We start from the raw sequence: 26,165 nt of genomic DNA, 5'->3' as shown, positions 1-26,165 counted from the left end.
TCGCTTCGCATACCCTAGAGCAAACTCCAGCTAATGTTTCACAACTTTGTTCCTTTTTTAGTTAAAGCTAAATTCTTGCAAACTTGTCTATCAGACACTTAAGACTAAACTGTAAAGGAGGGTAAAGAAAGCAGAATGTTGGTACCAGTAGACCTACCAGATTAAAGTTTACTTGCTAACATGCCTTGTCAAGATTTTTTTTCAAGCTAATCTAGGCCTACTTTGGGCAGACTGGATATTAACGGAAAATAAAGCCTGAAAAAAAAGAGAAACGGATTAATTACTACTTAGAGCGAAATATCAGCTTTTATCCTATAAAATTCCAGATCAAGTGCATGAATTATCGAGTTTTCTATAAAATGTCTCAGTTTTTTAACGAAGTCACCGGACGCTACTGCATATGTATCACTCAGGCCGTATCGATCTGAGGTACCCGGCATGACCCCCCCCTCCTTCTCGAAATTCTTCCTCGTAAATAATTGAATATAAACAAGTTTTTGCTGCGTTTTGTAAAGTTTTTTCGTACCCCCAAAAAACAAAACCCTGGATACGGCCTTGATGGCGCTAGTATTTTTATATACTATTTACCTAAGTTAAATAGCCGAAGATCCAGCACTTAAAAGTTTCCATTCTGTTTGGTTTGTAGGCTGAACAAGCGAAGAAGAAGGTAGGGTCGAGAGGCAGGATCTATCACTTCTGGGCAATAGGCGACTAGCTCACAAGTTGGAGAGGGATCCAGAGAGCAGAGACCAGAAGTCGTGTTCCCTTAGAGCTAGATACTGCGGATGTAGCGCAACCCCTTCAGACTTTCTATAAAAATTATGTCCCGTGTGAATATTGATGAAATCCGTGTTAAGAATTATACTGTACAATGTGAATAGGCATAGGGAGTAACAAAAACAAGTATTGGTACTAATAAGTATATTTTAATGACCCTTTAAAATCCGTTTCGTGACTTGAAATACCTGAGTTGCCAAAATTTAACTCATCAAGCATATTTTTGAGCAATCATCATGAGTTGCAATCCTCAAAACTATTTCACATGAAGAAACGAATGACCTTTGATACCTGGGCACGATAATTTATTCCATGCATTTCCCACAATTGTTTGCTTGATGCTCTAAGAACAATCTTTAGCGGAAATGTGTCCACTCGCTTCAGAATGATATCATAGAAGTTTGTTTTTTTAGGAGACCATGAGCCCTAGCTCCAGTAAATAAAAATGTTACATTTTATTTCTTAATAAAGGCAGCTCGGTGATCCCTTTTTTTCAAATAACAGAGTTTTTTTTAACTTGAGTCTGTTTAATAATTTATTGGGGTTTTCTCAGTAGTCTCACTAAACTGAAGAGGGGGGGGAGGTGTTACAATACACTTTTTTAAAATATAGATTGGAGAATTTGTTGTTTCTCCCAATTTTTCAAAGAATCTACAAAAAAAAAAATTAATTAAAATATCTCCCCGCAATAGATATTTTTTGGGAATCTAAGGGGACGGCAAAACATTCTAAGACATACATGGCCTGTCATGTCCCCTTCCCCAACTGATGCTTTCGGTTTTTCTTTTATAGGTAAGCCTGACTAGCACCGGTTTTTCTTTAACGACAAAGCCACAAGGAAGTGAACAGCGAGAATTGATAATAGTAAAGATAAATTGAGTATAAAAGCAATTTGATGCATTAATATGTGTTTTCTGTGAATAAAAATAATTCTATTAGAGGTATTACCATACATTCCACTCCTTTCAAGTTACATACATTTCATTAACAATGAGTATGTGAATTGTGAAGGTCAAAAATGGCGTTTAACAGACTCGTGCCAAATAGGTTCGGATAAAACTTTTCTGGTTTGATAGTATTTTTGCTTAGTCCTCTCTCAAGTTTTGTCTCCCCCAAACCCCTGGTGAAGCACAGAAAATGGATCTCTCGACCATTACATATGCCCAGCAGCTATCTTTCTTGCATTGGACTGCTTTGACAACTTGCTCGGTCAGTCGAATCAAAAGCAGCCCGGAAGTTGACAAAGGCAACGATTGCTTTCTACTGAATCTCTGGTTTTCTCTACTGTCTAAACGGTAGTGAAGGTCTGCTCAATGGTCGTTCGGTGTCCAGCTGGTTATAATTGTTGACAAGGCTGCATCCAGGGGGTATTTAAGGGTTTGAACCCCACTCCCCACCAAAGAAAAAGTGTAAAAGTAAAGTCTTAGTGGTAAAAACGTAAAAAAATGCATATACAAAATTTTTGATGTGTTTTTAAAGTTCTCTTTTTGTCCCCCCCCCCCCTCCAGGAAGAAAAAATAAAAAAATCGTTGGATTCTGCTTCTTCCCCGGTCTAGCAAAATAATTGGGAAAACCTTCCAAGGCACTAAAAAAACGTAGCATTAGTTTAACTTTAAAATAAAGTGACGCTTAATTTCACGAGCGACTTAGTGCGCCCCTGTGGTTTCTTTCTTTTTAGGTTGCTCTTTTTTCACACCGGAGGAGAAATGGAGGACTTCCATTTGTGGGAAGGACATTGGGACAATGTCTCTTTCTTCCATGATTAAAAAAAAATTTCTTGTTATATGTGTTGAAAAGGGATTTTTTTTTCTGAGCTATTTAAAAACAGAACTTTTCTACTACACTATTGTCCTATTAGAAAAATTTCAAACTACGCCCCCCATTTTCAAAAAAAAATTGAATACTTCAGCAAGCCTAACTTAACATTCCACTTCTGTGTCATATCTACAATAATACTGCTCTGCAGATACATTAGAAAACGTAGCCTACCTAGAAGAGGTTGTGAAAGCTTACATTTTATAGCCGTATTCTTCGAATCGAAATTGACATAGTTAATTTTTACATATTTTTGATACCTTTTCTCTGTACTTCAGTAAGCAAGTAAGTATCTAGTAATTATAGAAGATTTGGGTTTATTTGGCGATGTTGCTTAAAATCCAACTGAAAACACAGTGAGACGAAAAATAAAATAGTTTTAGTTTGTAGCGTTTTTGACTGAATCTAACAACTGCCGTTCCAGATTTTTTTTTCTCTCTCTCTCTTTAAAACCTGGGAAAACAATAAGAGTTTTTGACAGTCTTGGCCCCGTCATATAAGTTTTGCCTCTAATCCTCCGTCTCCTACCTCCCAAAAATAGCAGAAATGACGGATTTGGAGATTGTGTCATTTCTTCAATAGATACAAAAATTCTTTAGCCACAGCCCAACTCAACATTCCATTTCCGTGTCCTAAGAATCTAAATGGTTTGTTAAAAGGTAATTTTACAAAACGCCTTCATAAACTACTGTGAGAGAGTTATACTAATTTGAATTCTCTTTTGGAATTGCATTTTAAATTGGATAATGGTGAATATGATTTGCAAAATTACATGACTTATCACTTAAACAATACGTGTGAAGTATACGTATGTGTAGCATAACAAGAGATATTGTTCTGCCCTCATGCTACTTAGGAGGCTTTATTTATATTAACAAATAAAATATACAATTAGTTAAAATTTGCAATTTTTGATACTACAAAATAGGTCAAAAGAAAGGATTTGTAGAAAAATTATTTGATTGACCAATACGTAAAATAGCTAAATAGAAAGGAAGTAGTTAAATGCAAAAAGCTACATTTGTGAAGTACTGAATGCCCTTGAAGCTTTTTTAGTATGTTTCACTGAAGGATTCAACTCCTTTATATGCTGCTAATGTTTGGAATCAGAAACATACTTATTATCATCCCCTCCATTTTGCAACTATTTCTGCCAATGATAAAAAGAGATATAATAAATTTGGGCAGTCGATATTTAACCTATTTAACAACTGGTAGATCGTGCTGAGCTTAAAGAGGTGGGTTGTATATTTCTGCTGCTACTGCTATTACAAACAATTCACTGAAGGAACAACCGGCCTGAAGTTGACACAGGAGAGGCATATACCTCTTCTCTGTCCCAGTCTATGCAAAGCATCATTTTCTACTACCTACCGTGAAGTCTCAATTTCCTTTGAAACAAGGAAATTTCCTTCGAATATCCGTCCGAATAACTACCCGCCCCAATCGGGGACCACTTGCTTTTCATTGGCTTCAAATGGAGGGCCAAGCAGCACAATCTTTGGCAATATGTCATCCTTCAGCCGCAAAGCGTAGCATAGCCAATTTAACTTTTCTTTTCCCTTTAGCCCTTGGAAGTAGAATTAAATGAGATTATAAGTCTCATTTTGACGAAAATACCACATAGCGCATTTTGAATCGCAAAGGCCAAGCAGTGTGGGTTATTAGCCCAAAGAAAAAATAATCTCCAGAGAGGACTTCGCTTAAAGATAAGAAATGGTGAAAACAGTCAAATGGAGCCAGAGAGGGATTTTTTAAAACTGAAACTCAGGCAATTTCGGTATCCCTGAACACTGAATTTGCCTTAGGTATCTCTGACGTAGAGATCAAGAAAAGTTTTATTTTTTACTAAACTTTTATTGGTCCATTACAAAGTCCAGCATATTTAGGAAAATAAAATAAGGTTCATAAAAGATATAATAGCTATTTTTGTGCAACATCTTTTAAACTTTGTGTAAATTTCTGGAAATTAAGAGGCGTGGTAACAATTTAAAAAGCATATTGTTTGTTTTCTTAGATTTTATCTCAGTAAATTCAAAATACCTCCAATATTTTTATTTCTTTTTATCTATAGCGGTGGTTTCCTTGTCCTATTACCCTACTCCCTTATCATTTGACCCTTCAAACATCCTCGTTCACCGTTTTATCTGCAGTTCACCAGCCTCGCTTTCATAAAATTTATTAGTCCTACTAAATGTTAAAACATGGTGATGCTGAAAAAAATTAAATGCTGAAAATTGTCATACCCATACAAAAGAACTTTTCAGGAAACAAGAGAAAAAAAAGCTTCTCCCTGCAGTTTGAGAATCCTACTGCTCCTCCCTGGAGCAGAATCCTTCAGTTAGTTGACACTTTTCCAGCTGATAATGGTCTTAGTTCAGACCATGGACGAGACATAAATTCTTCAGAAACAGGGACGGATACACAACTAATGTTTGGGGGGGCACCGATAAAAATTCGACCCCCCATAGGTATTTTTCTCCTCTCCAACCCTTTAGTTAGCGCAATTGTATACCGTCTTGTGGGGGGCGTGCCATAAGACCATCCTCTGGATCCACCCCTGTTCAGAAAAAATGTTGCTTTTAAGGATAAGTAACCTTTTACTTTTTAACTTTTTAGTCAGTAAGCGGAACCTTGGAGCACCTGCGATGTTCAAACTCTTCAGGCAATTTTGCTAAACCCTGTGTAGATGATGACAAGAAGCAACCATGACAGTAGTACCTGAAGAGTTTTGCCTGAATTTTTATTCCCATAGGGTGAATTACAATAATTTATTATTAAACCACAATCAATATAAATAATTGGAGCAATGAATTACAAAAAGAAGAGAGACCAAAATGAAAACTAAATTAATCAACAAGACGAAAAATAAGGGATAAGACCATGAAATAGCTGAAACTCTGAAATAGCAAACTCAGACCTTTTTTGTAGCAAGGCCAGTTTTGCTTTTATATCTGGAACATTAAAATTATGCATATTTTTTCTAGTTTTATACTATGGTGGAAATTAAAACAAAAATCTCAAATGCCAAAAATAAGCTGAAGAGTGAACTTGAATATCAAGATTTCTAAGACTTTATCTTTCTTTGTTGTAATTGCTTTTGGTAAACACAATCGACCTAATTATCTGTTATTTTTATTACTTCTGTATGTGGGCATTTTTGCGCATTCAAAATGCTGCTTTGCTTTTCAGCCCCTTGTTGGTGATTGCTCAGTTTGACCCAGGGAAAGATTCTGCCCCAACATGTTTCACGTATGTCAACACATTCTGGCCTTCGTTTTATTTCATCACCGTCATTTCGTTATTATACATCATTCCACTGGTAATGCTTATTGTAATATATTGTGTTATATCAAGTCACCTGGTGGCAACCCCTTACAGCCTTCAAGGAAGACAATCAGAAAACCCAAATTTAAGAGCCAGAAAACAAGTAAGAACTTTTTTGTTTACTTTATTAATAAAAAATTTGCATGTCATTTACCGTATGACATGTCTTTAACTTGTCACTTTTCTCTTATTGTTGTCAACGATTCAAGTAAAAAAAAAAGTAAAAAAAAAGCTATTTTGCAGTAGCTCAAGGACTTCAATCAGAGCTGCTCCTAAGGGCTATTGGCGCCCGGGGAAAAGTTAATTACAATGTCCCCCTCCCGACACAAATATAAGCCAAAAAATCCGAATCAAAGTGACAAATTTTGCCAAAGTGGGCAAACTCCCAGCCACGGCACCTGGAGAAGCTTGCCCCAGTCACCTTCCCAGCCCCCTATGAATGGCTCTGACTTCAATTGATATATGAATGGATCATTTAATTTTTTTATATTTATAGATTTTTATTTTATTCAATTGCTTGGAGTAGTGGAGAAAATAATATAACTGATAACGAATAAAAATCGAAGCAGATTTTTTTGCCACTCTAAAAAGGGAATGAGGGGAGTCCCCGAGCTGGAACCCTCTCCCCCTCCCACGAAAATGCAAAAGATTTCATGAGCATACGGACTTTATTTCCATTCGATGACTAAGAAAGACATAAAAATAACATTTCCGCAGTTAAAGCAACAACTTCCCCCTTCCAATCCAAACTCCTGAGTAAGACCTTATTGAATTCATATATATATATATATATATATATATATATATATATATATATATATATATATATATATATATATATATATATATATATATATATATAAAGTTAAAGTTAGTCTTAAAGTTAAAGTTAGATTATTTTAATTTAGGTTAGTTTAGATGAGATTAGATTATATTTCGTTCTAAACATGAGAAATGGGTAAAAACCTAACATAAGCTAACCTCACCATACCTAATCTATTCTAACCTAACCTGCCACCATCAAACCTTGCTATAAATTAAAAAAGTTAACTGACAACGCTTATTAAATCCAGGGAGAGAAAAAGGTATTTTGGACATTCACCGGTGAATGTCGACTTCACCGATGTGCGGGCACTCACGGTAACATCATAGGCAGCGCGCTAGGGCTGCCTCAGTAAAGAACGATGTGGGTACAATGTGTTTTTTTTTTTTCTCCATACCCAGGCACTTCGTATCGAAGGAGTTGTCGTAGAAGCTTCGAAAGGAGCTCATTCGATTGGAAATTGGAGTGGCTAGTGGCACTCCCCCACAACCCTCGGGGTAAGGGTTTTAAGTTATGCCCTGAGGGCATATAAGAACAATGTTGGCACAATGTACCGTTTATTATTTTTTTCCTTTAGAGCAGGGCACTTCATATGGAAGGGGTCATCGTAGAGACTTCAAAAGGGGCTCATTGGATTGGAAATCGAGAGTTCTAGGGCCCTTTCTAATAGTCGAACGTGATTGGAGGGCAACTCGCCCCCCCCCCACGCCCATCATTCCCCCGAATACATCCAATCAAAATTTTGAGATAGCCATTGTTCAGCGTAGTTGATTTCCAGATAGAAAATGTGTTTTTGAGGAGGACACTCCACCAACTCTCAGGGCAAGGGTTTTAAGTTATGCCCTGGGGGTATATAAGGTTTTTATAGAAGGCGTTTTCGTAGAAACTTCAAATCAGGCTCATTCGATTGGAAATTCGCAGGACCAGTACCCTTTTCAATAGTCAAAAGTGATTTGAGGGCAACTAGCCCCCCCACGCCCATCATTCTCCCACACACATCCAATCAAAATTTTGAGATAGCTATTTTGTTCAGCGTAGATGTTTTCCAGATAGAAAATATTTTTTTGAGCAGGACACTCCCCCACAACCCTCAGGGCAAGGGTTTTAAGTTATGCCCTGGGGGCATATAAGGTTTTTTTTAGAAGGAGTTGTCGTAGAAACTTCAAAAAAAGCTCCTTCGATTGGGAATTCAAACGGATAGTGCTCTTTTTAATAGTCGAAAGTGATTGGAGGGCAACTAGCCCCCCCATGCCCATCATTCCCCCAAACACATCCAATCAAAATTTTGAGATAGCCATTTTGTTCAGCGTAGTTGATTTCCAGATAGAAAATATGTGTTTGAGGAGGACACTCCCCCACAACCCTCGGGGCAAGGGTTTTAAGCTATGCCCTGAGTGCATATAAGAACGATGTTGGGAAATGTACTATGTATTGTTTTTTTTTCCTTTAGTGAAGGGAACTTCATATTGTCGTCGTAGACGCTTTAAAAGGGGCTCATTCAATTTGAAATTGAGAGTTCTAGTGCCATTTTTAATAGTCGAAAGTGATTGGAGTGCAGCTAGCCCCCCCAAGCCTACCGTTCCCCAAACACATCCAATCAAAATTTTAAGAAAACTATTTTTTTCAGTATAGTTGATTTCCGGATAGAAAATATGTTTTTGAGAAGGAAACTCCCCCACAACCCTCAGGGCAAGGGCTTTAAGTTATGCCCTGGGGGCATAAAAGGTTTTTATAGAAGGCGTTGTCGTAGAAACTTCAAAAAAGACTCATTCGATTGGAAATTCAAAGGACTAGTGCCCTTTTTAATAGTCGAAAGTGATTAGAGGGCAACTAGCCCCCCTCACGCCCATCATTTCCCCAAATACATCCAATCAAAATTTTGAGATAACCATTTTGTTCAGCGTAGTTGATTTCCAGCTAGAAAATACATTTTTGAGGAGGACATTCCCCCACAACCCTCGGGGCAAGGATTATAAGTTATGCCCTGGAGACATATAAGGGTTTTATTGAAATCTTTGTCGTAGAAACTTGAAAAAGGACTCATTTGATTTGAAATTCAAAGGGATAGTACCCTTTTAAATAGTCGAAAGTGATTGGAGGGCAACTAACCCCCCTCTAACGACCACCTTTCCCACAAACACATCCGATAAAAATTTTAAGATAGCCATTTTGTTCAGCGTAGTTGATTTCCAGATAGAAAATATATTTTTGAGGAGGACACTGCCCCAAAACTCTTAGGGCAAGGATTATAAGTTATGCCCTGGGACCTTATAAGGGTTTTATTGAAATTTTTGTCATAGAAGCTTGAAAAAGGGCTCATTCAATTTGAAATTCAAAGGGATAGTACCCGTTTTAATAGTCGAAAGTGATTTGAGGGCAACAAACCCCCCTCTCACGCCTACCTTTTCCCCAAACACATCCGATCCAAATTTTTAGATAGCCAATTTACTCAAGGTAGTTGAATTTTTTGGAAATTAGGTCTTTAAAGATGACAACCCCTCCCCCCACAGCCCTCAGGGCACGGGTTGTAAGTTATGCCCTGGGGCATATAAAGTTTTTATTGAAAGCGTTGTCGTAAAAACTTCAAAAGGGCTCATTCAATTGGAAATTGAAAGGGGTAGTGCCTTTTTTAATTGTTGAAAGTGATGGGATAGCGACTAACGCCCCTCTCACCCCCACCATTTTCCAAAACACATCCAATCAAAATTTTGCAGGCCAAATTATAAAGTCTTAAAAAACGAATAGATTTAAAGTATTAATTTCTTTTTCCGTGAAAAGACTATGTCAATATAAAACGAACAGAAATTAATTTAAAAAACTATTTCCACAAAATAAGTTTTCAAAGAAAAGTAAAGAACTCCATAAAACAAAAAATTAGCAAAAATAAAATCAAATAATCTACCAAGCAATAATTATAACAAGCAATACAAATAATCCATTACAATAATTAACCGAGTCAAACTCAAAACGAGCAGAAATTAACATAAGTTGGGCGCAAAACCCCTATGCCTTCCCAAGGCCAGAACGAAATTTGCACTTTACTGAAAAAATACAAATGAATGTGCATTGTCAGTTTAATATACATATACTGATATTTAGTAATCAAAATGTTAATATTATTTGATTTATTAAATTAATAAAAGTAAAAACATTTATATTACAAGTAGTTCCTCTGTTTCTCTGGGTTCTACTAAAACTGAAAACAAGTACAGTTGCAATAAAAGACAATTTGTAAATCAGTTTTTTAACTATATTTCCTATTTTTAAAACATAGGGTTTATGCAAATGTATTTCATATCTTGACTGTGAATAATCTAAATTTCGGAAATTCCAATTTTGTAATTTTAAACAGAAATTAGAATAACCATTGGCTTGAATCCATTAGACTTCGGGTCATACCCTATAACATTGTAATTATGTGCAATATAATCTTCTTCGAAATATTTCCTATCTTTGCAATTAGCCTTATTTTAATCTCAGTAATTAAACTTTTTTCTGAGCTTACTTTATTAATAGTGCTTGTGTATATTTAACCACATGGTTATTCCAAGTAAATACTGATGGATTGTCCACTCTCAAATATCTTCTTTATATCCCTTTGGGAATCTTGTTCTGCTACATATGGAACACTCCCGTCATGGCGCATCTTTTTGCGTCGTGTAAGAAACACTTCTACCGCGTGTGGCACACTTTCTCCACGTTTGGCGCACACGAATTTTAAGGTAGGCCACCCCTAGTAAACTAAAGAAAGCGGTCTGAACTCCATAAATTCTACTGTAAATTTTTTAGCGACTTGAGCACTGAAATTGCAGTTATTCAGCGTTAACAAGTGTAATTAAATTTAAAGCAATAAATATAAAACTGGTAAGTGAAATTAGTATATCCGTATCATTTTCATAATGGGGGTAACAAAGTTCTTTATAGGAAAATAGATATGGTAACTCCAATTGCACCATTATTAGTGTTACATCCTACTAAAAGCCTTGACTAGTTATTAGCATAAACTATAGAAAATGGTCATTAGTTGATCTATTGCTGGTAATGTCAATATTGGATAAATTATGTGCGACTGTATTGCAGCTTCAATATAATCTTCAGACATTACACCGTCAATCATTTGAAAATCACAGAATAAAATTCCATTGCTGAGCGATTGCAATTGAAAACCACCTAGATCGTATCACATTTTATTATTGCACACAAGGGATTTTTTATGTATCATCTGCTACAAGAATGCGGTTGTGACAATTCAAAAGGCATCTAGGTATTTCTGTATTTGAGAAAAGAAAGCATGACGAACTCGGAAAAAAATAAGTTTGACTTGTATCCTAGTTCAGCATCCATTCAGCTCTTTTCTAGACCTTGTCAACACCTACTTTGAATGGGCTAAGAGTTTCTAATTCAACAACTGGCTTAGAAAGAATATTCTAAAAGGAGACAGCAAAGAAGCTTCGTTGTTCCCTGCTCTGACACCAGGGAAGATTCAGTTGATTTCTTTCCTCCTCCGACAGTAGGGAAGGTTCAGGTCTTGGCCGTAGAATACTGTGCAAGTCGTTAATACTCAGCAGTTTGACTGGTTAAATGGTGCAAAATATATTTTTTGGCACCATTTTTTGGCACCATTAACCAGTCAGCAGTTTGACTGGTTAATGGTGCCAAAACTGGTTAAATGGTGCAACTGACAAGAATATTTTAGAAACAAAAATGCTTCATTCGATTAGGATGGGCCAGTGCCTCAAAATCAGCATAAATGCTTAATTCCCCCAAAAGTTGCAAACCGGTTCCTAGAAGGACTTACTGCAATATGAGTTAGTCCTTATTTATCTGATCATAGCCAACCATTGTGGGATAACATGGCTTTTAAACTCAGAGCCATTTGACCGCCAGATTATTCACAGACCAGATACTCTTATCTTGCCTAAAAAAAATAATAAAAACACGTTGAGCTTTGGCAAAAACAGACCTCTGGGAAAACAGTAGGCTCCAGATACTCACCCTTACCTAGCTAATTTGAAAGCATACGATTTCATTCTTTTTTATCCTCGTGTTGTTCTGTTTTTTTTTCTCCCTATTCACTACTACTACTAAAAAGTCACTGCAGCACCAAGCCACCTGGGGTAAAAAATCTACATATGCTCCTCTTCCAAATATTTAAAGCCTCCCTCTTTGCACCCTCCCAAGAAGTTCAAATGTTTCTTTAATCCTTCCTTACAACCTCCTCCCACCCTATTAGGGAACGACCTGCGTTTTGTTTGGCCCTAGAGCGTTGGCAAAAATGGACGGCATTTGGCAATCTGTCACCTTTCATCAGAAGAACATGTCCTAGCCATCTCAACTTTTTCTCATTATTGCCCGTAGAAAGTAGGATAGAACTAAACTTTCCGTACAGCTTACTATTCTAACATATTGATTCGACAGTTGTTTGTGTACTTAAGCTTTTGGGTAATCTGTATAATTCAAAAGGCTATAGACAAGGACTACATGAGTTAAAAATTACTCTAAGTTACCAAATTTTTTGCAACAGATGTAATGTAAGATAAAGATTATGTTCGACAATAAGCTCGAATTACGTTTTACTATTTTTCTGTTCGTGACAATGCCGGTTGCCCTTGTTGTTTGTTTCTTCCTGTGCTTTTAAAAATTCAGGATTTCTACGCTCCTTGTCACGGTTTTAAGGTCCTTGCTATGATTGATTTTGAAGTATTTTCCAAAAAAGTTTTTGAAAAAATAAATTTGTGCGTTAGTTTAAGGAAGTTAGATTAAATTGTGTTCGAGAATTTGCTGTTATAACTTTTTGCGATTTTTCAGGTCGTGGCAATGCTGGCTGCCGTCGTTGTGTGTTTCTTCGTGTGTCTATTACCATTCAGGATTTTTACTTTGTGGATTATTTTCGTAAAAGAGGCTGACATTCAGAGCATTGGCTTTCATACCTATTACAACATTCTCAACTTTTGTCGCGTAATGCAGTATATTAATTCAGCCATCAATCCTGTTTTATATAATCTTATGTCGTCAAAATTTCGAGATGCCTTTTCGCGAGCTTTGGGCATAACTTTTGGCAGCAAAAAAATTTTCAGATTTACTAGTCATCCAAACACCTTTAATACTGGTTCTACAGGATCATCATCGTTGTCAAAAAGTAAAATAGTAGACCCAGCACTTGGCGTCACACAACTTGTGCCGCAACCATTTATTACAAGATATGGTAGACAAGGTCGTTATGTGTGTGCCAATAAATATTTTCAACGACAAAGCAGCACGGGCAGTGTTTTAAATAGTGAAACGAGCATAAAAAGCTCAAAAACGGATGAACTTCGAATTTTGAATGATGCACAGTGTTTGAAAGATTATGATCGTGTATAAAACCCACTATTTTGCTATCTTTTATAAAAGGTAATACGAGTCCCCAGTACAACTTATCTACATTCATTTACTAGGATTATTTAATTTAACTCGCTCTCTTTTAAGATTTGTATTTCCATTTTTTTTTAAAATTTATTCTTCTAAAGCTTACATGTATTATATCATAGCACCTCTTGAATAACCACTGTTAAGGAATCAGAGGGGGTTTCCGACAAGACTGGTCCAAAGGTTAACCTAAAGATAAGCGGAAATCAACCCGATTTGCAAGATTTGTTTTCTTAAATTTAACTTTAAGATTTGGTTTACATAATCAGTTGGTTTTTGATTGGACATAAATTCCACAACGATCTTTCTAAGAAAGCCTCTTTGCGCAATTAAAAAAAATCCCCATAAGAAAATATAAACCCATTTACACACAAGAAACAAAACCCAAAAGCATAATTATACAAGCACCAAGCCTTTTGCTTTGAAAACTTTGATATCTCCTCTAAACTTTTGAGTGGGTGAGTATGTTATTAAAATTGTATACATGCTTAAAGAGCTCTTTGGCTTAAAGAGCCAAAGAGAGTGAAAATAAATCTGGTTCTTGAATTGGTTAAATAGAAAGTCACACAAGTAAAATCTTAGAAAAAATCCGGAATTTTATTTTTAATGAAAAAACCTCCATATACAGTTATACAGTTTATGGTAGCAGCGGACGCAAAATTAAAAAGAAAGAAACAAAGAAGTGTGGATAGTGAAAAGAATAAAACGTTTTGGATTTCAAGATTTTTTAAAGGTAGTCCCCCGTTTCTCTGATGTAAACTTAGCTCATCCCCCCCTCCTCCTTGCTCTATTTAGAGAAATAACTAACCTAACCTCGAACACCCTAGTCCCCCTGGGTACGACCTTTTATTATTTATGTCTAGTTTTATGGCAGCAGATCTATGGTAATTCTGAGGGTGTTATGTGACATTTTCGGAAAGTTAGTTTTACATCCTCCCGCTCATACAAAGCCAGTTCGATCAATTGGCTCCATCAGTTCTCTTGCATCTCATTTCGCTCCTAAATTATTTAGGCATATAATTGCTTTTCTAAATACGTAATGTCCTCCTCTCTCGCTAATAGATATAGGTAGGGATAGGAGCTTTTGAAATCAAAATTAGCTTCGCAGTTTCTTTTATGCCATAAATTCTTCTTTTTACAAATAATTACTTTTTAATATGAGTTAAAAAACGACACATTTTTCAGTTTTTCCTTCCCTGTTATATTTTTGTATCGTAACATACCAGTTTTAGAAGTACTAAAGCCGAGCGCTGTGAACTTGAGGAAACTAATCCAGGGGCATCACGATGCATATGGGCTTAGGGCTAAAGTGCAAAGATATAAAAATGAAAGCATTTCATGCCCTTTGGACCCATCATAGGTCTATTCATGCCTGAAAAGCACAATTTTCTAAGATTTATCTTTTGATTGTTTCAAAATTATGAATTCTTTGAGGTAATACCCCATTTTTGGCAGTATTGCTACGTTGAACCGTGAAAATAAGAAGTTAAACTGATCAGTTAAATTTGACAACGCTGTTCTTCCTTAAAATCCGAGTATAAACAATTCTAAAGACAACTAAAACCTCAAAGGAAAGCTATTTTTCGGTGAATGTTCGCCAACGTTTTTCAGTATCAGGTTCCTGCCCGTTCCTACCAAAAACTGTATAACTGGATATTGAGAATTTTTAAGATATTCATAGCAGTTTGAATTTTTACTTATCCTATTCAAAAAAATCCCTGGTACTTTAAGTAGCCGTAATCTAATAGAATAAAAAATGAATTCAATGATGAGAAGAATCATGCTTGGTGGTCTTGAAGCCAAGAGGCGCGAGTAATCACACCTAACTATCCTAAAGCCAATTATGGGTGGGTAATTCTCAAAGACAACAATAAATTTTACTAATGCCACTTTCAATAATTGATTCGATTTTCAGCATCTTTATGCGATGGTGGTTCCTTGGGGCTAAACTTCAAGTTTAAATTAACACTTATCAGCGATCCTTCATTAACTCATAAACTCAGAGAGCCTCAAAGTATAGTTAGATAAATTCCGAAAATTAGAAAGTAAAAACTAATGCTCGGGAGCATCAGTGAGCGTTCAGTCACGGGATTCTGTCTCAGACTCTGCCCAAGTTTCCTGCTCAGAATAGTTGAAAGTCCAAGGTATTTTCAGAAATAGGAAATTCACATTCATTATTGTCACCTAAATAGTTGTTTTCAGTTCTGAAAATGTTGCTTGATAGTTCCTGTTTTCAGCTTTCAACCATTCTGAGCGGGAAACTTGGACAGAATCCAGCGTCTGAACGCCCACTGACTGTCACATTTATCATCAAAATTGTACACGACTATAGTGCCGACTGTGCATTCCGTTCGTAGTTTAACGAGTAGAACGCTGTATATCTTTCTAACGTAAATTTAAAGAATGACTAATCAGAGTAAAGGCTTGAGGCTTAAGGTATGATGTTAGAAAAGATGAAGTTAGAAAAGCTTGGAAAGAATGTTTTTATCTGTAAGGTGAATCTGGAAAAAGATACAAGGGTACTGTTGCACTTAATGGTACATACGAAAGAATTCAAGTTTGGTTAATGATAATAAAAAAATCAGGATGAATATATAATAGTTTAGAAACAAATTTGGGCTATATATTTGCACATTAGGGGGGTGGGGTAAAGAATAGCATATATTAAATACGTAACCTAACCTAATTTAGGTACCTCCCCCCCCTAAACCCCAAAAAACAACAGTTTAAATATTATAAATTCAATGAGGAACCACGCTCTTCGATCAATTTAGGTAGCAATTACCCACTTTACGGGTCTCCATCACTGCATTCCCTCGACAGTCTATAGCGCTGTGTACCATCTACCATTAAGTGCAACAGTACCGATACAAGATACAGTATTAGTAGGAAATAGTCGGAAACCAATTACTTTTGGTAAAAAGGTTTTTAAACTAATTCTTTGTTAATTCAATCCTCAGCTTCTGCAGTAAAAATCTTGCTGTGAACTTCTGTAGTACTTTTGTACAAAGGAAATAACACTTCATTCATAAATCTTGGAAAATTTGACAATTGCTCATAGATGTTATTACAACAAGCATTAGAAGCGTCGACATTATAGATTATTTACTTATAACAATTAAAACTGTGTTAAAGACAATTTTTACGATATTAGAATGCATCTTTTAAGATTAATGTTAGCCAATAGGAATCGGCGGTTATTACGAGAGGGGTCGGGCAAGAGGTCAAGAAGCCCAATTTAACAATGCCCAATCCGGGGGGGGGGGTAAACATAAACAGGCACCCACTGTGCACTCTATTTTGAGACAAGGAAAATTTTGTTAATCGTGTGGAAAGACAGCCCGAAACTACCTCTTTACCACAAAAAAAATATTACGCGAGAACATATAAACAATAGTTGATTAAGAAATATTTCTTTAATTACTTTAAACTTAGCTGAAATACTGAGGGAGGTACGTCCTCAATTACCCTCCCAACACTAAAACATAAATATTCACAATGTCTACCGTAAATGACGACAAGTCACAACACGAGCATTGCACTATCTGATCCGAGACAACTACCTTTCCGATGATTGTTGGAGAAAGGTGGCAGCATGATCTGCTGGGAGCACATATCCCTCTTCAGGGGACATTGGGTATCGACTCCAAATATGAAATGACAACCCCCATAAATTGCTATGCATTTGGAATTTGCATACAAGGACTAATTAGTTTTGGCAAAAGTTTCCTTGGAGAATGTTTAATAAAAAGTATTATTAAAAAAGAATTAATCAAAAGAAAAAAATATAGTAATCAAAAGTGAGAATTATTAAAATCAAACGACTGACAAAAGGATAAGTCAAAAGATTGTTTAACGCAAAAGTCTTTTCCGCTCAAAACAAAATTCTTCACCTTTAGAGGATGCAAATCTCCCTTCGAGGAGCAACGGGCGACAACAGGAATGTCAAATGACAGCCCTATAATAATGCTACTTATTTGAAATATGCTCGTAAAAAAATAAGGCTTTACTTAATAAAGCTCCTTAAAGCCTGCTTCATTATTTATTACTTTGTACAGGTTACATTATAATCTGAGATAAAACACATATAATTATTAACACTGAAACAAGATAAATTGTAAGAGCATATTCGAAATTCTATCAGGGGTGTTTTTCTGGTTAAAAGTTTCAGATAAATTCACTTCATATTCTTTTCAAATTTCAACATTTTTCAGTACAATTTTTATTGGGAGTGTCATTGAACCCCCCCTCCCCATTTCTAAGGGAGCTTGAGTGGCCCTGAAGATAAAAGACTTGGTTATTTGGGTATATTTGGTTTACTACGATTAAACTGTCTCTGATTTTCTTCATTTATCGTACTTAGCCAGTTTGTGGGCTTTAAAGTTTACTTTAGGTAAGTTTGATTACCATTTCTAGTATAGGCTATGGTTTTGATTGGGACGTTTCACAAAAACAAAACTTCGAGCAAACCAAAATTATTTATCTCGTAGATTCCAACCATTTGAAATTGCAATAGTATTTCAATTTAAAATTTTAGAGTAGATTCGAGGCCTTTTTAAGGACCAATGCTCCGAAGTATATCCCTCCCCCCCTTTAGTTAAACATCTGATTTTAAAGATGCTAAATTCAAGAGAAGATCCAGGATTTTTTTTCGGGGGGGGAGGGGGTTTACCCAATTTTTACAGGTATTTACCTGTAAAAATACCTTTACATGTATTTTTTAGACTAATTTTCGACTCGATAAAAAATTTCGGGGGGGGGGTCAAACCGGGTAACCCCCACCTGGATACGGCCTTGGCTAAGTTGCCTCGCTTACACCGTACACTATGGGGTATATGCTCATGTGTACGTGAGAAATACAGCTCAGCTAAAGAACAAGAGATTTATAGAGACAAATCGAATCATTTGGATTATTATAAATTTAGGCAAACCATTGGTAAAAATAAGCTTAGAGTGATATCAAGTACATAAGCTTACTTCGAAAAATTCTGCTTATCAATAGCGGCAAATTAGAAAGTTGAGCAGTTAATGTAATTGGTGAGACATTTGACTGGTCTTATTTTCCTATGACCTTTGTCTCTTATTTTATTTTTATATTTTTAGTGTGTATTTGTATTTGTAATCCGAATAAGATTTAGTTTAAAACGATATATTTAGTGTCAGATGATATATTTTTGGTAAAACTTACGAATTGGTCAAGCCAAAGAAGAAGAGAGAGATTATTATCCTATAATTCCGTGCTAAAAAGTATGCTTAATTCCACTGGTTTATTTTTGTTATACTATTTTTCCACTAGTTTCTTAAGCCAATTGCATTGTTTTTAAGCATATGTCAGAAAGGGAAGCCATGTAAATTTGTCTGTTGTTATATTTACCCGTTGTTATTATGCCAAATATTAGCCAGTAAAAAGAACGCAAAGCTTGATTGGTTCTTTCGTATGAAATTTTAAGCCAGTAAAACAGAACAAACAGATGTTGAGTCACAACATTTTTACATGTAAATTCTCTGTTTCTACATAGTTGTTCTCAGGATAAACAAAAAGTGAATCTAACTCCAAAGCAAAAGCCTACTGTTCAATTGGTTATATATGTGTTTTTTTTTGTCAAATAAGCGATTTTGTTTTTGTGCTGAAAATCATTATAGGCCAAATCAGGGCTCTCCAAAGTATTGCCGGGAGGTCAGACACAGCCCTGGTATAATCCAATTTAGCTAACAAAAGCTTTAGAAAGGGTTTGTGGGCTCTTAAAATATATGTTTGGCTTTGCACCGTGCCCTTTTCTCTTGCTAGTAACAATGCCTATCAACCAATTCTGATCTTTTCAGTTTTTACAATAGTTTTTACAAAAACTAATTTTAAAACTAATTTAACACAATGAAAAGTAAAAAAGAACAGAAATAACTTTCCCTGTGCCTTATTTTACTATTTTAAACTCGGAAACGGGGAGGCCTAAATCAATTTTTTTTTTACCATACTGGATTTTTATGGGTCAATCTAATTATCTCTCCAAATATTTTGCCAAAAATACGGTAATGAAGCTTAATAATATGTAGTGAGGGTCTGGTAGATTTTTGTAGGCACTAGTGTGCCTATCATTCACAATGTAGGCCTTAATTTGAAAGTGAGTCTGAACGATTTGGAGAGTCCTGTAATTTTAATTATTTTTGTTTGTTACTAATGATTTAATTCTAATTTAGAAGCTTTCAGCAGATCTGCTAAGGAGCAATATATAAAAGCTATTCGTTCTTTTGATAAAAAATACAAAAGTAGTTTAAAAGGCAAAATTGTCATTAATTATTAATTATGTTCAAATTCTTAATTGTCAAAATTATTATTATCATTTATTATTGTCAAAATCTGCTAAGGAGCGATGTATAAAAGCTATTCGTTCTTTTGATAAAAAAATACAAATGTAGTTTAAAAGGTAATATTGTCACTAATTATTAATTATCTTCAAACTATTACTTGTCAAAATTATTACTATCATTTATTATTACCAAAATCTGCTAAGGAGCGATACATAAAAGCTATTCGTTCTTTTGATAAAAAAAAATACAAATGTTGTTTAAAAGGCAAAATTGTCATTGATTTTTAATTATCTTCAAATGAGCAATTAGAAAAATTATTATTATCATTTATTATTATCAAAATTGTTATAATTATTTATCATCAGTTAATTCAGAGTACTTTTAATTATACTCAAAAACACATCTACCCATATCATTGACACCCCTTTCCAGAAGAGCAACTTCCATGAAATAAATTATTTGATCCTTTCCTATGTAAATTTATGGCATTTTTTTATTAGATGAATTACTGAAGTATAATTTGAATAAGCCATAAGCTTATCCTCTTTTTTCTGTGGTCCACTGATAAACCGAAAGGGGAAATACCCAGGTAATAGTAAACGAAAAGCGGATTATTGAGGCAGTGGGTATTAATCTAGAGCAATTTCTCCAGGGGGGGGGGTAGATAGATGTACAAACCCTAGTGGTTAAACTAGATAAATCACCTGCGTCACATAGGCACTCAAAATGATCTTGTTGGCATGAAATTTCTAAGTTTCTTCTCTCTAAATGGATATTACTATTTTCTGGGACGAAACATGGGACCTCTTCGGCTTTTTCCATTTTTTCTTCTCTAGTTTCCTATATTTGTTTTAGAAATTCAAGAGAATTGGTATATCGGAGCTCCTGTTCTACAGAAGGAGTACACGGAGCAAAAAGACATCTTAAAATACTTCCATAAAGCATTGGTTTCTTAAATTAATCAAAGAAAAAAAATTACCTGAAAGGGAGCAAAAATATTAAAACTCAAAACGAACAGAAATTATTCCGTTTCCCAATTCCTCAATACCTTGCTTTCCACGCTAAATTTTAAAAGCTTATTATTCTAATAAAAAGGCCCTTGTGTTTCAGGGGTCGTTCTTAAGAAATTGGGACAAACAGTCGAACTTTAGCTTAACGAGAAAGGTATTCAAGAGAGGGGCAACCCCTTCATACACGAAATAATTTCATTTCGTTTTGAGTCTTAATGTTGCTCCCTACTTTCAGTTGAATTTTTTTCTTACTTAATTTCTCATTGTTTTTCAAGTAATGGCGGTATATCCAGCTCCCCCTTCATATAAAATTCCCTCCCTTCACAGGAACTTCCTCCCTGGAAAGCTCCTCCCATTAAAATACCATCTCCCCCCCGTAAAATTCCCTCTGGACAATTCCATCTTCGCAGAATTTATATTATGCGTAAACAATAAGTACATTTTGGAACTTACAGCCCTTTCCTTGGGGTCTTTGGGGGGACATATTATCCCCAAAGGCATAGTTATTGAAACTTTTAACTATGCTGAACATAATTGATATTTCAAATTTCGGTCAGACGACTTTGTAAGAAAAAATGTGGGAGGGGGCTAGCTGCCCTCCGATCACTCAAAAAGGATGACCAAAGCTTTTGGTCACTCAAAAAGGATACTAAAACTTTTGATTTCTGATCAAACGAGTCCTCTCTTGATCTTTAAGCATCATGTGTTCGATACGATTGCCTCCGGGAAAAACATACAACAAAAAAACAAATAAACATGCATATGTAATCTTTCTTCATAAGTACCAAATTCCAAAAAAAATACCAAATTCCACATTTGTGTATATATGAGCTTGAAACCTCTTCATTAGGGCTCTCCAATATCCTGAATCTGATGGTGTGATTTTATTAAGATCACTTGATAATTTGGTGGTGTTTCTTCCCTTTTTCAAAAATTAAGCAAATTTTTTCTGGTTCTCCACTTTTAATGGGTAACATTAAACTTAATGAACCATATATCTTTTGAATCAGCATCAAAACTTGTTTCTTTTGATGTGTCTATGTTTCTTAGAGTTTCAATTACTATTGATCCGTGTCGCTCCTTACTTACAGTTCGTTGCCACAAACTGTTTGATTATTAATGTCTTTTCTCTTAATAATTTGCACCTCTATTTTGTACAAGGAAAATCATCCATATCAAAATTGAAAAGAAACCATCATTCTATCTATATATTTCCCTACTAAGGTTTCACTGATTTTTTTTTTTTTTTTTTTTATTTACAAAAGGGGGAACAATCTTTCTCATTTTATAAAGGAAAATTTGATTCTACCTAGATAGAAAATTGTTAGTTTCAACACGCTTTCAGAGAGCGCTCTACAAAATAGAAGGGAATTCTCTTCAGAAAACGAATTTATGGTGTGAAAACTTAAGTTTCCGAAAAAAAATGAAGCTTTTCTTCTAATATTTGCTGAAAGCTTCTGAGAGTGCAGTTTTATTTGAGTACCTAGCTGTTTTTTATTTAAGTTGGATCTCATATTGTCTTAAATATATTTTTGTATCGATGTAAACTAACTGTAATCTCAGGAAATTAAAGAGTATTTTCTTTGTAATAAACTGTCTATGATCAAGGGTTTAGCTATATTTCTGTGAACTAAGGGAGGAACTACATGGTGCCAATTAGGGGGGGATTGCCCCCCTTTATTTTGAATAATACCATTTTTGTGTCTTGAAAAAGTCCTTGCACCCCTTTCATTTCATGAATTGGTACCATTGAAAGAGCTTGAATGCGGTTTTCCAGGTTTTGCGCAGAAGATAAATGGCTAGGTCATTTACTACTTGACCTAGCTTGAGGCTAGATCATTTACTGATCGTCCTTTTGAACAGGTAAAATTTTGTTTTAATTTTCTCCACGTAAAAATTATCTAAACCTTCATTGTTTGGATAGCCGCAAGCAAAAGTTTATTTGAAATAGACAAACCTCGATTCGCCTTTAAACTTGTTAGGTAGTGAACGTGACCTCTATTGGAATATCTAGTTTTATTTTAAAATTGATAGAACTGTATTATGCTCAGCTACACACTGAAAACAAGAACACATATACTGTATATTACTTACTTGTTTTAGGAATATTTTGGAGCTTATTACAGGAATGCTCATGCGTAACATTTCAGCTTTAGATTCCAGGTGAGGCGAAAAAAGGCCCGGTCCTGCTGGAAACAAAAATAAGGAATCGTATTATATGATGGCCGGCGTTTACCCCCGGTGATTGTCCCCCTGGAAAATACACCCCTTAATATACACCCCCTCCGCGGGAAAAAAACCGATATATATCCCCTTCCCGGAAAATACCCCCCGTGCAAAATAAGGCTTTGCAAATTTGAGAATTTTATTTATTTTTTTAATTTCCGTAAGGGGAAGGAATTTTGGTACTTGTGTATTATGCGCCACTCACTCAAGTTTACGCTGCGTAAAATTCAAGAGAACACAGGTTTTTTCTTTAGTTTTTTCGTTACTTTAGGAATAAATGTGGGCTATAGATTTGCACACTAGAGGGGGGGGGGTAAATTATAGTGGGTCGGCATGCAAGATGTGTTTGGTATAATTATTCTGCATACTAGATAGAGAGATAGATAAGTGTATCTTAAAGCCGAATATGCGGCCACGAACACAGTAAAATAACATAAATTAAAATAGTGAACGGGAGTGAGGATACTTAACCCCCGAAATATACTCAGTGCGGAAAATCCCCTTCCCCAGAAAATATCCCCCCCCCCCAACGAAAATATCCCTCCCCCACGAAAAATATCCCCCCACTGAAAGTAACCCCCGCGGAAAATACCCCCTCCTTGGAAAATACCCCCCCACCCCCTGTGGAAAATAATGTTTATAAATTTTAATCTTTTATTTTAGTTTATTTTTAGTTTCGTTGAAAAGGGCTAAGGAACGGGAGAAAGAGGAATTTACACACCAGAAGTATCTTAAAAATTAGAAAAAAACAACAAAAATCCATTTGTGTTGAAAAGACTTCCATATGAACTTCTGCAATTTTTGGTAGTAGCGGGTGCCAAATTAAAAAAAAAGAAATTGAAGAAGAAAAAAAATATAGGCGAACAATCATCAAAATTAAGCTAAAACATATGGCACCACAAATTTTAAGAAGGTTTGGCTATCCTTCGAAAGGATAGTTTGCTTTGGGATTCAACAAATTCTAAATTGTTTAAGTTTTTACGGACGAAAGCATTGTCAAATTCTAGAGTTTTTTTTCTTATCTTCCAAGTGTAAAAATATCACAAATTACCATTAGTAAATAAATGAAACCCAAAACTAACAGAAATTACAATAGATAGCCTGGTCAAACTCAAAGCGAGCAAAAAGTTATAAGGAGTATGGCTGACAACACCCATGTCTTCTTAAGACCAGAAAATAATTTGCACTTTACTAAAAAAAAAACACCTTGTATTGTCAGTTTGATATACATATTCTGATATTTATTCCTTATAGTCTTAATACATATTTATTTATTAAAGTCAAACAAGTGAAAAAATTTAAAATATATTTTGTTTTCAGTAAAGTGCACATTATGTTCTGGTCTTGAGGAGGTGTGGGGGTTGTCAGCCCTTCTCATGTTAATTATTGCTATTTTGAGTTTGAATAGGTTATTTATTGTAATTTCTGTTCGTTTTGGGTTCAATTCATTTATTTATGGTGATCTGTGGTAGTTTTAGGCTTGGAAAATTATTTGAAATTATTTCTACTCATTATTGGCTTAACGAGGCTGTTTAGTATTCTTTGACAAACTTGTTTTGTAGATACAGTTTTTAATATTAGTTTCCGTTCATTTTTTATTGACATAGTCTTTTTCGTATAAAAAATATTTTATATCTTTTTAATTTTTTTCTATTATACTCCATAGTTTTTACTTTGAAGATTACTTGACTTTATTTCCGCTCATTTTTGGCTTAATTAGGCTCTTTACTATTCTTTCGAAAACTTATTTTTACCATTAACATATACTATCTGTAAGTAATTAAATAAAAACAAAAATAAGTTTTTCAACTGAAAGTGAGGAGCTAACGAAGAAACTAACAAAAAAACGGTATGTTCTCGAATTTTACAGACGCGTAAATTTGAGTGAGTGGCGCATAATACACAAGTATCAAAATTCCTTCCCCCTATGGAAATTAAAAAAATAAAATTCAAATAAAATTCTCAAATTTGGAAAGCCTTATTTTCCATGAGGTTTTTTTCCGAGGGGAGGGGGTATTTTTCGGGGGGGGGGGTATTTTCCGTTACATGGGGATGGTATTTTCCTCGGGGGTATCTTCCGGGGGTATTTCCGGGAGGGGGGGGTAAACGCCTAGAGCCCCAAAAGACAAGACTAAAGGCAAGGAGTGGGATAGGGCAGAGGTGTAGCTCCAGCATTTTTATTGGGGAGGGGGGGAGAGGGGTCTACATCTGGAGAGTCAAAGGACATGGGCTAAATATTAATTTTTCTCCAAGATATTGGGTAAGCAACTGCCTCCTTACACCCCCCCCCGAAACGACACCACTGTATGGGGTATTTTTTTCATAAATGAGCATATCCCAAGTTTTAGTTTTAGTAAGACTTACCTTTAAAGTCATACTGCTAGGGTATGGAATTGAAGCTTTCAGGGAAACGTTTTTGAGCGTAAGCGACTTCATAATTTCTGGCGTGGGGGGAAAAATTTCTCAGATTCTGAAAAAGAACATGTGTGTAATTAGGCAGGCATGGTTGCTAGTAATCTAATATTTTCTCCAGTTAGTGGCTTTAGTCTGTATCGAGTTTTGCATTCTAAATTCCTATTCTTATTGTGCCACTTAGTTACTAAAACCAAAAATGGGTACTGGTGCGTTATATGGTCATGTCTAAAAAATCAAGTTTGGTTAATGCTAATCAAATAAAAAAAAATAGGATGAATATATAATAGTTTAGAAAAAACTTTGGGCTATAGGCCTATATTTGCACATTAGGGGTGGGGTAAAGCATAGCATATGTTAAATACGTAACCTAACCTAACATAGGTACCCCTCCCCTAAACCCCAAAAAAGAACAGTTTAAATATCTGAAACGCAATGAAAACTACTCTTTCCATTCAATTTCTCAATAGCGGTCTCTTGAAAATAACCAGTCTGGCGGGTTTCGTCTCTCATTAGTATTTAAAAGCGACCACATAACGCACTAGTACCCAAAAATGTTCCTACATCATATAATAGTTTAAAAACATCAGTCGAAATTCTAGTTTTACTTATATTATTTTTATGTTTATTTATAGAATTCAATAAAATTTAGTTTATATTTTATTTTTATTATTAAAACAGCTGTGTTTTTAACCGGATACTGTCTAAACCAGTCTTTTAAAAAGGAATAAACAGTTGAAAAACATACTTGGACATGGGGGCCCACAGGCTGAATTTTAGGGGGGAGGACTTAGCTGGTCTAATTGGCACTTCCAGTGCTGTATAATTCAAGTTTCAAGAAAATATGTTGAAGGCAGTGTGACAGCGCTGCCTAAGTAAAGAGCAACATGGTCGCAAAATATTGTTTTTTTTTACACCAGGGCGCTTCTTATAGAAATAAATGTCATAGGAACTTCAAAGAGAGCTCATGGAGGGCAACCAGCTCTCCCTCCCAAACGCCACTTACTTCCCCAAACACATCTAATCAAAATTTTGAGATAGCCATTTTGCTCAACGTAGTT

The 26,165-nt window shown here is 35.3% G+C and overlaps 1 protein-coding gene across 2 annotated transcripts in view; it reads left to right on the top strand.

Annotated features, from left to right (window-relative positions):
* LOC148953824 (growth hormone secretagogue receptor type 1-like) overlaps positions 1–15,258 on the top strand; it is a 160,774-nt gene extending 145,516 nt beyond the window's left edge. For both annotated transcript variants that reach the window (XM_089086835.1, XM_089086836.1), the window contains 2 exons: positions 5,785–6,022; positions 12,551–15,258. In XM_089086835.1, the coding sequence (XP_088942961.1) occupies positions 5,785–6,022; positions 12,551–13,105 (793 nt within the window). In that variant the 3' untranslated portion in view covers positions 13,106–15,258. The remainder of the gene's footprint in view (positions 1–5,784; positions 6,023–12,550) is intronic.
* Positions 15,259–26,165: the final 10,907 nt, after the last annotated feature.

This window comes from Artemia sp. Qi Xiang Cuo, chromosome 3, assembly GCF_049724085.1.
Source record: "Artemia sp. Qi Xiang Cuo chromosome 3, ASM4972408v1, whole genome shotgun sequence".
NCBI lineage: Eukaryota > Metazoa > Arthropoda > Branchiopoda > Anostraca > Artemiidae > Artemia > Artemia sp. Qi Xiang Cuo.
This window is presented reverse-complemented; position numbering and strand designations above follow the sequence as displayed.